At 39.1% G+C, this 15,766-nt stretch overlaps 1 protein-coding gene across 1 annotated transcript; it reads right to left on the minus strand.

Annotated features, from left to right (window-relative positions):
- Window positions 1–71: 71 nt before the first annotated feature.
- TMF1 (TATA element modulatory factor 1) lies at window positions 72–15,291 on the minus strand. The gene is made up of 17 exons (XM_031605968.2): window positions 15,004–15,291; window positions 13,268–14,505; window positions 11,167–11,270; window positions 10,235–10,361; window positions 9,860–9,965; window positions 9,545–9,687; window positions 8,817–8,983; window positions 8,520–8,676; window positions 8,035–8,127; window positions 7,039–7,195; window positions 6,398–6,590; window positions 5,733–5,802; window positions 5,551–5,643; window positions 4,349–4,459; window positions 3,867–4,013; window positions 3,316–3,441; window positions 72–2,583 (listed from the first exon to the last, which is right to left on the minus strand). The coding sequence occupies exons 1-17, from the start codon at window positions 15,143–15,145 to the stop codon at window positions 2,440–2,442; spliced, it is 3,318 nt and encodes a 1,105-aa protein (XP_031461828.2). The 5' UTR covers window positions 15,146–15,291; the 3' UTR covers window positions 72–2,439.
- Window positions 15,292–15,766: the final 475 nt, after the last annotated feature.

Consider the following 15,766-nt stretch of genomic DNA (forward strand, 5'->3'; position numbering starts at 1 on the left):
CTGCCGGTCCGTCCCCAGCAAAGAGAAAAACCCAGAGCGCTGCTTTAAGTCTTTGACAGACAGAAGCGGAGCCCACGCTTAGCATAAAGATTTATTTCACCCCGACCCATGCTCTGTACAGTCTATACACATTTTACAATTGGAAACCAAGGTCCCGTTTTCACCGCGGGGTAACCCATGTTGTTCCTTATTTAGGATCTTCGTAGCCCTTAACAAAACGTGCATTGTAACAAACATGTTAACAGGACAAAAATGAACAGAACCAACCCTTTTTCCAATGGATGGCTATGTTTCCAATGGATGGATATATGTGGTTTTTAAGGTTTGCTTCTTTGTTTCTGGCAAATACCAACCCAACACCATGCCAGCCCCTTCTGTACTCATCCAAACTCACCTCCCTTAGCAGAGGCCTTGCCCTCGTTTGCCAAAGGCATGAAATAAGACCCCTCTGAGCAGCATACTTTGAGCAAGCCCTTAAATAACCTTCCTCCACACTTGCCCATGCAGTGAGAATGAGCTGTAAAATTAGTTGCTTCCACGAGGGTTACTTAAAAATAACAAATTTAAATGGAAGAGGATGGCAGTATTGTGACCTAAGTGCTTGCTTTTTGCATGTGTTTTTTTGTTTTCTTTTTTTTGTTCCTTTTCATAGCAACAAGCATCAAATGTCCTGGTATTCATTAACGTTTCCTCAAAACAAGCCCACAGGTATGATATCAAAGTGAATCAGAATACGTACAAGTCTATATTACCTGCCAGCAGCTGCTCTGGTTTCTAAGGCTTTGATGCTTAAGACACAGTAGGCCCCTGGATTGCTGTGTGATAGTAAATGTTGCATTGAATGAGAATAAAATCAAAAAAGAGTCAATACAGCTATTTACATCTGCTTTTGTAAAATTTAAAAATCTAACACGCTCTCAAATGTTTTTCTATCTAAAAAATGTTAATGCTGAGTGTGCGTGTCAATTTCTCATTTACCTCCTGGAAACATAAGACAGTTTGAGGTGCTCAGACCTGCATGTGAAGGAGCATCCATGCACATGTTAGAAAGAAAATGTTACCTTCAAAAACACTGGCAGTACTAAGTTCAAATAAAAGCCATAAACTGGTCTCTACATATCTTCAAAGTACTCCATTTGTCTTCCAAGATTGTAAAAAGAGCAAACTACTGATTCTCTGCGAAGAATAACAGCTGTTTCTCAACATTAATCTTCATGAAATAGGGTGTATGGATTGTTTTGGGGGTTGATTGGTCCTTTGTTTTGCTTTTCAAGAAATGGATGAGCTGACAGTTGCACATCATAATTCTGGCTGACTTAACATGCTGCCAATCAGTAAGTTCTGACAAGTGCTTTCATTTGGGGTTGGTTTTTTTGTTGTGGGCTTTTTCTTTTTAGTTTAAAGCAACTGAGAACATTTCATTATGATGGCAAAGTGATAAATTCTGAGAGGCTTTTCACTGAAAGCAGCTTCTCATCATTTGGACTCCTTGCCTCCTTCTGTCCACTGAATACAGAAGCAGAAACAGAGTTCTCCAACACAAATGCAAAAGAAACCCCTCAACAGTGGAGGCAACAGTATGACAGGCCAAGAATTTCAACTGCGGAGTATTTCACACAAGTGTCTATCACAGCTACAGCTCTGAGATAGAGAGAAATATTTGCTGGCTGGAATGCAAAGAGGAGGAGGCAAGCTTCTTCCCCTGATTCTCAGCATTCCCAAGGGTCCAGTTCTGAAGTTTCCTCTGACGTGACCCAAAACATGGCTAAGGATCAAGCCACATGGATGCTGTTTGACCAATACCTCACTCAAGGAATGGCATGAGAAATACTTTGCAGCCACTGGAGACTTGCTTGAAAACTATATTAAGCAGCAATCCAGTTCTGTAGAAGTCTAAACCTTGCTATTTATATACCAGGAATGACTACATGAGAGCAGCAGCAATTCTTTTATTTAAAAAAAAAATATATATATCCAGTTATCCTTTAGACAGCAAACCACTGCTATTTCATTACTAAAAATGATCTGGTCAAATTTTAGAAAAACTCTTCTAAAGAACATTTTAAAAAGACTTCTGATTTGTCACAGCTATATGAGTATATGAAGGGCCACTTGTAAATCTCATGCCTTTCAGTGCTGTCTCATGAGGTAACAACCATCTTTCCTGTTAGTGTTTTTGTAAGTAAAATGGTCCTTTTTTAGTAAAAACAGAAATACAGAGATGACTTTTTTTTTTTAAATATTGCACAAATAATTTAACTGCAGACAGTAGAAGACATTTAAAGCATTGATTTTTGTCAACATATGAACTCTATTGTATAGACACTTTCTATCATACACTTAATTCTCTTTTTTTTTTAAACAAGACATTTTTATCCAGCATTTACATAAACATCTATACAATCTGTTACCATATCATGTTAGGAGTTCCAGCAGGAGTTAGTTTTGTCTTTGTTTTAAAAGTTCATCTATCTGAGTCTTATACATGTTTTTCACATCCTCAAGATCTAGCCGGAGTTCTTCAGCTTCCTCTGCTTTCTCCCCATACATCTGAAGAATGGTATTGTACCTTTGATCCAAGTCCTGCAATAACATGTAGTTTGCTATCAGACCGTCACTCAACTTAAAGATTTGCTGCTAGAACAGTGTTTTCACACTACTAGGGAAAATGAGCAGTGTCATTTTATCAAAGTGTAACTATTTTACAGCGGTGCACAAAGCAAACTCTTTATGCTCTGATTCTCTAAATACAGATGGATCTATCTAAATATGAGAAGAAGAAACTCCCAAGTTAAAAGTTCTTGACTACAAAGAGTTGGTGCTGGCACAGAGGAATCAGTGAAGCATCTTGAAGTTTAACTGCTGCATGCATTAAAAAACAGCTAGCAAATTACACTGAAATTTTACTATGGAAATGTTTTGACGTTCTGCATTTATAGAACAGTAATTTCCAACATTCTTCCAAAACTATTTCTAATATTAAAGTTCTGAGGTGTTTAGAGGACTAAAATATTTCTCCTGTTAACTATATCACCACCACACACAAATTCAGCTTCTAAATCAAAGTCTCATAAATCCACGTTGCTTATCAAAACATCTCCCCTAGTAAAAAGGTTGCCTTTATGTGGCAGAAATGACCTCTCACTAACTGAGCATACAATCCTATGTAAAGCACACATTTTAACAAGGACATTTTGAAAGTGACTATCAGTCATAAAGTAGGGATTATCAGATTTTCTAATAAGCAAAGAAATTTATGATTAGAGACATATTTTAATATAGATTGATAGAGATTTACAACACAAATACACTTACCTTTAACTGTGCACGCAATTTTGGTATTTCCTTCACTTTTTCTTCAAGTTCATCATTTTGATTTGTTAATTTAACCAGTTCTTCTGCCATTATCGATCTGGTTTTTTCAAGGTTTCCAATTTCCAGCTAAAGGAAATGTTTCCCAATTAGGAGGAAGAGATAATTAGCTTTTCATATTAAACAGGATCTAAATGTTTTTAAACACTAAAGATTTTTCATAAACTGGACTAAGAAATAGTATCTCAAGGAAGCACTCTCACTTTCTTCTCAGATCTGATCAGTGCTTTTTGCTTCGTTTTGTGTTAGACAGGAAAGTTCAGTTTTCTTGATAAGTCCTTGCCAAAATGAAAAACGAAGCAACAGATGTTTCTCTTACTCATCCCTATCTACTTGGCCACTCGTGCAGTGGCTTTCTGAATTAACAGAACTGACAATCTGCAGTGAGGAAAGGAATCAAACTTTGAGTATAAAACCAGTAAAATACAGCGGACTGCAATAACATTTAATCTTAAAAGTGCTGCATTTCATCTATATAAGAGTAACTACAGTACCTGTAGATGTGAGATCTCTCCTTCTCTTAGTTTTAACTGTGATTGAAGGTTCTCAATTATACTTGAACCTGCTCCCATCCTTATAGCATCATAAAGATTGCTCCCACTGGTAGCTGTTGATCCAAATGAGTGATCATGAGGATCATCCTACAAACAGAAAAGTTAGACAAGTTAGACAACCTTAAAATCTCATAAATAACTGCTTGTAATCCTATACCAGGATTACTTGTGAAGATAAATCAGTGGTTTGACTTCTACCAATGTTATTCAAATCTTCTAGCTAAAATTGGTCACGTGAACTCAGAACTAATACACGTGTATATCTGTGTGCACTAAAAACTGTGGTCCTGCTGTCTTCCACAGATGCTTTACAGTCATAGACATTTCATAAGCAAGTTCTCAAGAATCATTTTCGACATTAATAAAGCTTCCCGAAGAGAAAAATGTACATCAAAAAAGCCAATATTACAGCCATACAATACCTGTGACAGAAAAGAGGTCTGAAGACCTGCCATATCAACTCCACTTATGGAACTAGAGCGTGACATAGTTGGAGTGCTTGAAACAGTTTCAATTGTAAATGACTTCCGATCCTTAAATAAAAAAGAAAAAAACAAGGCAAACATTACCACTTAGCTACAGAAAAAAGTTCACAAAATGGTGAAAGACAGATTCTGTAAAAATAGACTGCCCCTTCCTCCTCACCTAGTAAAAACACATGAAAGTTCAGCGATGAAGAACTTCTGTGCTACACTTCTAGTCTTTGCTTAACTCTTTAGACTTTTCAAGCAAAAAAGACACATGCTGCAACCTACAACAAAATAATTTCTCTTTCAGTAGCCAAGGGAGATGCAGAAGCAGTTTTAGATGCCCAAATGCATCACAGGAAGAATAACACAATCCAAAAGTATGTCACTTTTTGGAGTGCACGTTAATTCTCTTTTTTTCTTTTCTTTTCTTTTCTTTTCTTTTCTTTTCTTTTCTTTTCTTTTCTTTTCTTTTCTTTTCTTTTCTTTTCTTTCCTTTCCTTTCCTTTCCTTTTCTTTTTTTTTTTTTTTTTTTTAAGTTTTGAAAATTAGCTCTGAGATTTCTTATATTACTGACATACCTTCCAAACAGACTGATCTCATTTACAGTCAGCATTTGAAAGTTTAGGACCCTCTCTGAAGGATAAAGCTGTTACATTTTGCAACAGAGAGAGAGGAAGTAACCAGCAACAGAAACAGTTTCACTTGAATATCAACTGCTAATCAGAAGTTACTGACACTGCAAGACTATTTTGTGACTTAAAGTGGAAGGTATGCAGTACATTACATTCAACTATGTGAAACTCAGAACAGGAACTCAGTGGAAGCAATGCTAGCAGCCTAAGCAAAGGAAAGAAGTAGCTTCAGAAGAAGATTCAGAAGATTAGAATAACCAATATCCGGTTTCTATCTTTTCTCAGACTAAATGAATTATTACTCAAGATTTCTTTCAGCAGGTTTTACAAAAGCACATACTTCGGTCAAAATCAAAGGCAGGCACAATACAGAAAAAGCCAAACTCCTAATGTGTACACTCAGAATATACTGTACTGCCTTAAGGCGGCTGCTTTGCTGCTTGCCACAGTTTTAGTTTCTAGGTATCTAACAGAATAACGATAGCCTCAATAAAACTGAACAGAAATGTTGGGCTTTGGTACCTTCTCCTTTGCTGCTTCTTGTGCAAAAACTGCCTTCTTTCTTTCCTGTTCAATCTTCATTTTCTCCATTTCTAACTGAGTAGTCAGCAGTGCCTAAAAAAGTAAATGCAGGTTGTTAACCCCCTGTTGGCACATGTGTCAATAACAGCTTAAAGCTGAAGTAGACTTGAGGCAGACAATACCTTTTCTTTCTTTGCATCTTCCAAAGTTTTTGCATACTCATCTTTGAGTTCTTCTAGTTCAACCTCATACCTACCATTGAAGAGGAACAAAAAGTCAAGAAAGAAGTATTCTGTATTTACTTTTTTTCTGATGTTGGCTGGGATAGAGTTAATTTCTTTCATACAGGCTTGCATGATACTGTGGTTAGGATTTTTGATTAAAATAGACATGATAACGCAAGAATGTTTTAGTTAATGCTGAGCAGTGCTTGCACAGTCAAAGACTTTTCAGCTTCTCATGCTGCCCTGCCAGCAGGGAGGCTGGGGGAGCACAAAAAGCTGGAAAGGGACACAGCCAGGACAGCTGATTCAAACTGGCCAAACTGATATTCTGTACCTTCTGATATCGTGCTCAGCAATGTCTTTATCAGCACAATCAGCTTAATAAAAGCATGGCTTCAAGATGTTAAAACATTATAAAGTGGAATATTTCAGACAATCTTTAACATGAAACAAAGTACCCTCAAGAAGTCGGCTGCTTTCTTAAGAACTGGGTTTTTTGTTTATTTGTTTTTAAACAGTACTATCAACTCCGGGGATCGAAATCAACTCTCAAGGATCCAGCCTGAAGTCAAAGAGCTGCAGCAGATGTTTCTACAGTGGGTGGTTTGCTCCATCCTACTCACCTACTGTTTTCAACTTCCATTTTCTTCAATTTGTTTCTCTCCATTTCCACCTGAGCCTGAAGACGACTATTCTCTTGCCTTAAGCGACTATTCTGAGACTCAGTAGAAGACAGCTGAACTTTATTAGACATAAGCTCTTCTGTAGCAGCCCGTTCTCTCTCAGCAGCTGCTGCTAGAAGAGTTTGAGACTCACCTAATGTTAAACAAAAACAAACAAACCAACACAGAATTTACTTTTTCTGCTCACACAGTTATAGCATGGGTCAATTATTTATGCATCAAAAAGTGGAAGTCGAGGCATTTTTGTCAGTGTTTTTGAAGCAACTGTTTTTTTTTTTTCTAAATGCCAGTCTACCTTCAGTGTCTCAGTGTTCATGTTTCTTTTAGATGCTGTAAGTACATGCATACTGTAACACCTCTATCTTACAGTCCCATTATCCTCTGTTTTAAAGACAATCAGTGAGTTATGTACCTTGGCAATACAACCCATACATCAGTTCCTTACAGGAATGCATTTTGTGCTCACCAATTCCAATTCACTCACTTGACCCTTGGGCAAACATTAAGCCCTTTTAAATTTACCTTCAGTTACTTTACATCTTCCAACGAGAGTCGTACAGTATAAGCTACAAACACCTTACCAAGTCTGTCAGAAAGGTTCTTTTCCAATTTTTCCCATGCAGAGGTTTGTGCTCCCAGTGTGGCTTGCAAATTCTCTATCTGCCGGAGTAAAGGGCGTGTAGCAGAAGTAACACTTTGACTTAGTTCTTGGTTCCGGCTCTCTGCTTCCTGGAGTCTCTGAAATCACAAGTTTAATGTATTAAAGCATTAAAACCATACAGTGAATTTAAATGATATCACACAGCTCATCTAAACACAGCACATTCTAAAATCCTTTTGATTAAACTAACAGTGAAGTCTGAAATCCCAGCAGAGAAGTGCAACATTTTTAGATACATGACAAAAGAACAGCCCACACATTTACATTTTCAAGAGCAGAAAGCAATTTATCCACAATACCAGCATTCAGTTCTGATACATGAAGCTTCCTGAATTAATCAACTTTGCAAATTATCAGTTCATATCTGGCAGCACACTAAACTGCAGCAAAAGACAAATAATGCCCCTAATTTAGGTCACCTCTCTCCTCCTTATCCTCCACTTACACAACATTTATGCATGATTCTGCTCAGTTTCAGCCCATACAAACAAATCCCTCTGTGCTCCAATATAATCTCTTATTAAGTTTACTTTCCCTTGGGACACCACTTGAAGAACTTTAACAACAAAATAACTCAACTTTAAGACCAAGAAGAATACTCTTAAGAAGCAGATAAGAGTCATTCGAAACATTAGCTAGCAATCTTAGAAGACAAACTTAATGGCTGTACATTGTCTCATTCTAGAATAGAATTACACTTAAAATGCTTTAAAATTATGATTTTGTTTTAAATATTAAAGGCAACAGCTTTTGATCACACATTTTTATTGTTCTTCTACATGGGAAAAAAACACCACAGGAAACTGGGAATACAAAACCTCTCTTTCAGGATATTTATGACACCTAAACATTTTGTTTTAAGTTTTTAGAACCCTCCTTACAATCATGCATTGGCATGGTTTATTTGCTAGAATACCTGCTGTAGTTCACTGATTTCCTGACGTAAATAGTCTTCTTTTCTTGCTGCCTGCTGTTCTGCACGTTGCAGAGCTAGCCTCAGGTCTGCCACCTAGGTAAACAAGGTGTTGTCATTAACCTCTTACCAAACATTGCCATCTAGTAATTGCTACAGTCCTCTACTGCTCTTAAACACAGTCAAACAGGGTGTGTCTACTTACAAGTTTAACACTTAAGTTCTACATATGCACAAATAGACCAATTTGTTTATCCCCAAAAGTTGTGTCCAGTTAAATTTCTCGACCTTTGCATTGTGATATGAATACTGCACACTTAGCAAATAGAGTGTCAAAGTCACTTTATTTAGACAACTAGAATTAAAAGTCTTAGAAATGAGTTCCATCTTCTTTTGTGCCTGATACCTTATGGAAAATGTACTTGGCACCATCCATACACACTTGTTTGTTCAATTAGGAAGTTTTATTCATCATGTTTAAGACACACCTGAATTGCCAAAACTTCTTGTTGCTGCCGTGCCTCATCCTTGGCCTTTTCCAGTGCTAACCCAAGCTCTTCCTTTGCCTTCATTTCCCGACTCAGGGCGGCTTCTTGTGCTTCACTGTCCTTTGTAGCATTAGCTTTATGAAGATCTGCAAGTTCTCTGTGGGAAACAGAAAAGTGAACAGTGACTTCACAAATAACTTCATTATATATCACTGCAGCATCTTGGAAGCACTGCATAAGAAGCAGACACCGAAACTGACTGTACAGTGGAATACAGGCATACAAATATCTGCCTACTTGTATGCACTGTCAAGTGCTGCCTGGACACTTCTGTTCCGTTCTTCAAGGTCTTCCACTTCTGCCTGAAGCTTGGCAAGATCCTTTTCTTGTCGCTCCACAACAACATTCAGTTGTTTAATGCTGTCTCGATGCTGCTTCTCAAGGTCTTCCTTGCCATCAAGTACCTACCAGGGTGCCAACAAGAAGCATCAGACTAATTCCAGTACACAGCACAGGGTAGATCATGTCATCTGAGTGAGGACAATGACAAATGTGATAATAGATACAGAATTAATTTACACAACATGACTGAAGTAATCTAATATCTTGCCAAAATAGAAAGGGAAGACAAAAGACCACCTTCCCAGAACATACTCCACCACAACAGTTTCATATACTTCCTCATGTTACATCTTCAGTCTTTAAGATCTTGATTTGAGTAACAAGTCAAAGTTAAAAAAGAAAACAACAAAAACCAAAAACTGGCTATGTTTTTTCAACTCAAAATTTAATAAACTGAATTTGGTCAGCCTGAAAACCAGCAGTGCAAGTGTTGCTGCACAAACAGCAGAAAAGAGATGTGACTGCAATTTGAAAGGACTGAAATTGCATCCCAGCGTTACACTAATAAGAATAGGGAAAAGTTTATCAGCAAAACAAAACAAAAAAATAAGTCCACCTACAGCTTCCCTAGAAGGCTGAACTAAAAAGCTTTTGAGAAAAAAAAAAACAAAAACAAATCTCACCTGTTTTAAATGCTGCAACTCTTCTTCCAGTTCCTTAATCTTTTTGTTCTGTTTTGTGTTAATATTTTCTCTTTCTTTCTCCTTTGCTCTTAATTTCTTAATAGTGTTGGAATTGTGAAGCTGTTGTTTGGAAAGTTTTTCTCCTGTGAAGAAAACACAAAATTTAGCATCTGTTGCCTGCTATTCTATGAATAGTCTTCAGATGATGCGTTCTCTTTGCTAAGTAACAAAGGCTTTAATGTAAATACAGTGCGGAATAATTTCAAATTATTCTACAGATTTTACTTTTTTTTTTTTTTTTTTTTTAATTCATACCTTCCTCCATCAATCCTTTGATTTGCTCTTCTTTCTCTTTTAGTAATTCAGCAGTTTCATTGGTATTAAGTCTAGTAGCCAACTCTTCTTTAACAGTCTTTACTTCCTAAATAACAGAACAAAATACTTAGGGTCTTTTAGTAGGATGTATTTATGGGTAAATGATGGTTATGCTGATCACCTATTACTTTTCCCCATCCATCTCAAAATGCTCCTCAAGAACAACATAGGCTGGAAGGGACCTCTAGAGGTTACCTGATCCAGTGTTGTTTTTAAAGTAAAGCTAAACTCGAAGTCAAATGAGATCACTCAGAGCTGTATGCCATTCCAATTTTTAACACCTCCAAGGATTTGTTTCACTAAAAAGCTGATTACCTTTTTAGCTGCATCTCTTTCTTTGCATGCTAGCTGGAGCTTCTTTTCAGCATCTGCTATTCGCTGTGCAAACTCCTCCTTAAGAGATGAAATGCTGCTGGTCTCTTCTTTCATTCTAAACATTTCACTGCATTTAAAATTAACATTTTAGAACAGTTTCACAGATATGTGACATTGCAAACATTTTGCAACAGTTTAAATGCTTTTAAAATATGTTTATGATTTTTACACACATCCATAAGAAATACCAAAGACCTTTATTAATCCACTAAGTTACCAGTGAAAGCAACAAGATGCTAGATAGACCTTACAAGTTTTGCCCCTTAATCAAGTTATTCCCAAATAACCTCTTAATCATATACAGGGGAAATGAATACATACATCTTTAAATTAATATCAATTTAGTCATTAGATAATACCTTCACATATTATCTGTAAATGTCTTGAATTCATATTTGATGAGTAAACTGACAAATTCAACTTTTCATTCTGCATTTTAACTTGAGTTAAATAATGAATTCATATTTTAATTACAACCAGCCCTCCTACTGTGCTTTCACTGCCTCTGTTTTAGTCAGCAAATGCCACAGTAAATCAAGTTTATCTCTTTATACCAGAGCAGTCAGTTTCCCTTAATAGCAGATTCCAGTTTTATTATAAAGATCTTTATTAATATCAAAATCTGATTCCCATTCATCACTGAAGCCTCTTTCATTAGCCCTCTCAAAAGAAGCTGTAGCCACAAGAAATAACAACTTTAAGAAATACCATCACAGCACATGTAAGCATTACTTCCACCTGCCCCAAATACTGCATATCCCTTGCAGCCTCTGTTCTAGTGATAACTGGTACATGTTTTACCATTTCATCTACTGTGTGTATTACAATAAAGCTACAGCTAGACCAATGACCGAGTATACTTCCATACTTACTCCTTTAGGTTATCATAAGCTTCTTCCAGCCGTGCCTTCTCTTTACTTGTACTCAGTAACTGTGTTTCCCTCTTCTCCAGTTTTTCAGTTAATGAATCAATCACCTGGACAATGTTTTTACAGATCAAGATTTTGGATTAATGGGACAATGAAAACACAAAAGTAGCAGGTTTCCCCTTTCCCCTCTCACCATTCCCTCCCCATATAACTCACAGAATGACCAGTGTTGGAAGGGACCTCAAGGATCGTGAATCTCCAATCCCCCTGCCACAGACAGGGCCACCAACCTCCACATTTAATACTAGACCAGGCTGCCCAGGGCCCCATCCAACCTGGCATTGAACACCTCTACGGATGGGGCATCCACAACCTCTCTGGGCAGCTGTTCCAGCATTTCACCACTCTCACAGTAAAGAAATCCCCCCTGATGTCCGACCTAAATCTTCCCTCCCTCAGCTTAAAATCATTTCCCCTTGACCTGCTGTTATCTACCCTGTCAAAGAGTTGACTTTCAAACTTCTCAAGGTTTTCAGGAAATGAAGCTAGAAGATCAACACGCGTCTGCTACGTTTACTCAGAACTGAGTCATTTCTAAACACAAGATTTCTATCCTAGAGTTAAAACAAAAACCCTTCTAAGCAAACACATATGGCTCAGCTGAGCCCCTCGATAAAACGAACAGCAGCTACATTTAATTGCAAAGTTTTTAAACAGAGCTGATGACCTATAGAACTACAGCTGATGTTAAACACTCAGACTAACACTGTGCTCCTCATCCCACTCTTTACAAAGTCATGGAATTATTCACATTTGAAGAGGTCTCTTCTGTGAAATGTCAATATTGGATGAGGAAAACAAACTTTCAGACAGGGTGTGGAGCTGATAAAAAATCATCTAATATCAGACTTTTGAAAGCTAAATAGAGGGAAATAACACGAAGATATATAAAAATATAAAGAAATCAAACAGATTCTATTAATGAATGGCATTATACAGTTGTGAAAGACAACATTTGCTGTGGTCCATTAACAACTATTCAGTACATTAGAACTTATGTAGATTTATGTAAACTTAAGGAGATTCCATGACTATGGAGTTTCCCTAAGGAATTTACACTGATATTCTCCACAATTTAAAGAAACCAAAAAAGCTTTCCTTAAAATGGAAATCATATTGTGGCTTTATGAGCACCATATGCAGTTGTTTCTCCCTTATTATGTTAGAGACAGGATTGGTATGGCAAACATGCCTGCAGGACACAGCCAAGAGCATGGCCTGCCTATGTCACATACTGTGCAAAAACACTGTCTGAAACAAAATGCAGAAAGAAAAATAGAGTGAAATGTGCCAAGGCATATTGGAATTTAAAGACAAGAACAGAAGGGCAGGAAGGTGACAAAGGAAATGGGACAATGCAGAAAACTCAAGTTTAGCCTTCCATAGAGGAAATAGTAAATGTGAAGTAGGACACTCCATCTATTTAAATTAGTCATGCAAATTTCTCCTATTCACAATCAACATGTATGCCTTTCTTCTCCATTTAATGTCTAATATACCTTTTTGTAAAAATAAAGATTCTGTCTAAAACATGAATTTATCTAGAACAAAGGACTTTTACACTGTTATTGCCCTCAAAGATCACCAGTAATGCTACTGCAATGTAATCAGACTTTGACAGTTTGCAAACCTGGGGAAAAAATGCTTGCAAAAAATTACCCAGTTTACTGATGAAATACTAAAGGCTTACAGTTTCACAAATCAAATTAAAATACCTCAGGAAATCTATTCCACCTTCCACAGAAAAAAGGAATTTGTATTAATTTAATTGACTGATACATCTGACTTATCAGTACTTCCTATTTGCCTGCACCAGCCACAACTCTAAATACTGGTAACTGAACACAAGTGAAACCCAAAATGATTTGACCAGAAATTTCAGCAATATTTTTCCACTGCAGAATATTAAATAATTTTCTACAATTAAGTTAATTCTTATAATTAAGTATTAATCAGTTCAGCTGAGGTAAGGCTAATATCTCTAACATGGGATGATGAGAGTTCAGCTTGGAATCAGGTGTGTTTGCAAAACTTCTATGCTTACCTTTTTAAGCTTTTCCATTTCAGAGTCCCCTTCCAGCACCTTCCCATCAGCATCGGGCTGAGGCTCAGTCTCCTCTTTCCCAACCTGCTCCTCAGCTTGCACAGCAGACACCAAAACATCTGGCTGCTCTGAATTAACAGGTGTTGCACTTCTCGCGCTCTCTTCCATCTCAGCTTCCTCAGTGTGTACCACAGGACTGTCATTCACATCTTCCGATTTACTTTTCAGGGTGTCAACTGTTTCTGTCTTTGGTGCAGAAGGACTGATAGCAACAGATGCTGAAGCACAAGCCTTGCCTGATAATTCATCATCTGAATTTATTTCACTTACGCTTCTACTATCTAAAGACTGTACACTAAATGAATCTATTCTTTCAAAAGCATCAGAGGAGCAGCCGCTTTCGGTCATTTTTTGAAAGTCATCCAAACGATTATAGTCTGCACAGGCAGATGTAGATAAAAGCTGGAATGACGTTTGCATTAGATGAAGGCTGGATTTTGAATCTACAGCTTCTTGTCTTGAACTCACTGAGCTCTCACTTATTACACTTTCATGGTCCAAAACTTCAATATCACTAGTTGTGGATGTCCCCGAGGAGAAAGTGCTTATTGGGGGTGACGGTGTATTGCTCTGCCTGTCCTCAGTTTTTTGTTCCTTAGTTTCCAAGCCCGCATCTTTTGTACCTGTATTAAGAGGCTGTGAGTTGCTACCCAGCGCACCTCCAGTTCTATCTGCCCCCACACTGGATTTTTCATTAAGAGCATCCTCAGGTTCTTTCAAATTTAGAGCAGACGCCTTCTTGTCAGCAACTTCATTTGTGCTTTCTTCATGCTCAGCATTAGATTTAAGCACAGAATTCTCTTCTGGTTTCTCCTTTGAACTATCGAGGTTTTTCAAGTCTACTAGGCCACCTACAGAGGAATCTTTTACTTCTGCCTCTGTAGTCACCAGTACTTCCAGCTGACTGAAGTGCTGAGGCTCCTTTAAAGTGTTTTTCACTTCCTCCTTGGGTCGCTGTGATTTGGCCGGAGGTTTGGACACCACTGGATTTTTCTGTATGTTCTGAACATCCGTTGGAGAAAGAAAGGCACTGAAGAAGTTTTCAGATTCATCTACTACTGTTCTCCTCACTGGTTTGGTGATTGCTGTTGGTGATACTGGCTGATTCTGTGGTTCTGTATTTGAACTTAAACCCCACGAAGAAGTATCCCATCCTCCACTTATAAGAGAATTTGTTCCTGAAACAATTAAAAAGCACAAAGATATAGACCAAGAAAAATTTGAAATTATTAATTTTTCAAATCTCTCTCTTATATGACTATGCAACAGGTTCAGAAAAAAAGTTTTCAGTATCACATAAAGCAAATATCAATATGATCACAAACAGCATCATTTTGGTTAACACTTCTTACCAAAGCTTGGAACTGACTTTTAGACAAAATAAAAGAAGGAAGGCAAACTAACTCAAGGACTTAAGGTGGACCGAGAAACCTCCAGCAAGTAAGAGCACCGGAGCAAAGCAAACACACTCTCTCTCCATCTCAAACAGTAACTTGAGCAAGGCCTGAAAGAAGCCATACAAAATTACGGCAATAACGGCGAGACGGAGGGTTCCTGAGAGGAGACGGGAAGGGGAGAAGAGCCCACGCGGCACTCAGAGGGTCGGGAGGCCGTGAGGGGAGCCGCCCTCCCGCCCCACGCACTGTAGGCGCAGGCCTTGCCGCCGCCCCGCTCACCGTCGCCGTAGTCGGGGATGACGGCGTCGGGCCAGGGGCTCTCCTCGGCCTGGATGTCCAACACCCGGTCGATAGATTTCTGGGCCTGGGACAGCGCCTGCTTGGCGAAGCTGGACAGCTGTGAGGCGTTGAACCAGCTCATCCTCGGCGCCGCCCGCTCCCGCTCGGAGGCGGCAGCCTTGGGCCACAGGTGAGGCCGCGGCCCCGACCCCCGGGCCCGCAGGGCCCTCTCCCCGGCAGCGGCGAAGCCGGCGGCCTCGGGCTCGGCTCCGCGCCTGCGCGCCCGCACGCTCCACGTCGCAAACAGCCCTCGCGCAGCCGCCAGCCGGCCCTCCGACACGTCGTGCGAGGCGGAGCGAGGCCTTCCGCCTCGGTACCTGTCATGGCAGAGGGCACCACATCCACTTCCGCCTCGGTACCTGTCATGGCGGAAGGAACACCACATCCACTTCCGCCCCGGTACCTGTCATGGCGGAAGGAACACCACATCCATTTCCGCCTCGGTACCTGTCACGGCGGAAGGAACACCACGTTCACTTCCGCCTCGTTATCTGTCTTGGCGGTGTGGGACGACTTTCGCTTCAGCGCTCGTCAACAGGAGTGCTGTCCGTGGTTCCCAGAAGTGTCGCGGTCTGTCCGCGCCGTCGCTGCCTCCCCTCCCGTCCCCTCCATCTCCCAGACGATACACTGAAGCTCATACGCACTTTCCTCTCCTTAATGCCTCCTTTGGCTGCTGGTTGCCAAAGCATACAACAAATACAAC

The sequence above is a fragment of the Phasianus colchicus genome, chromosome 11 (assembly GCF_987193195.1).
Source record: "Phasianus colchicus chromosome 11, bPhaCol1.hap1.1, whole genome shotgun sequence".
NCBI lineage: Eukaryota > Metazoa > Chordata > Aves > Galliformes > Phasianidae > Phasianus > Phasianus colchicus.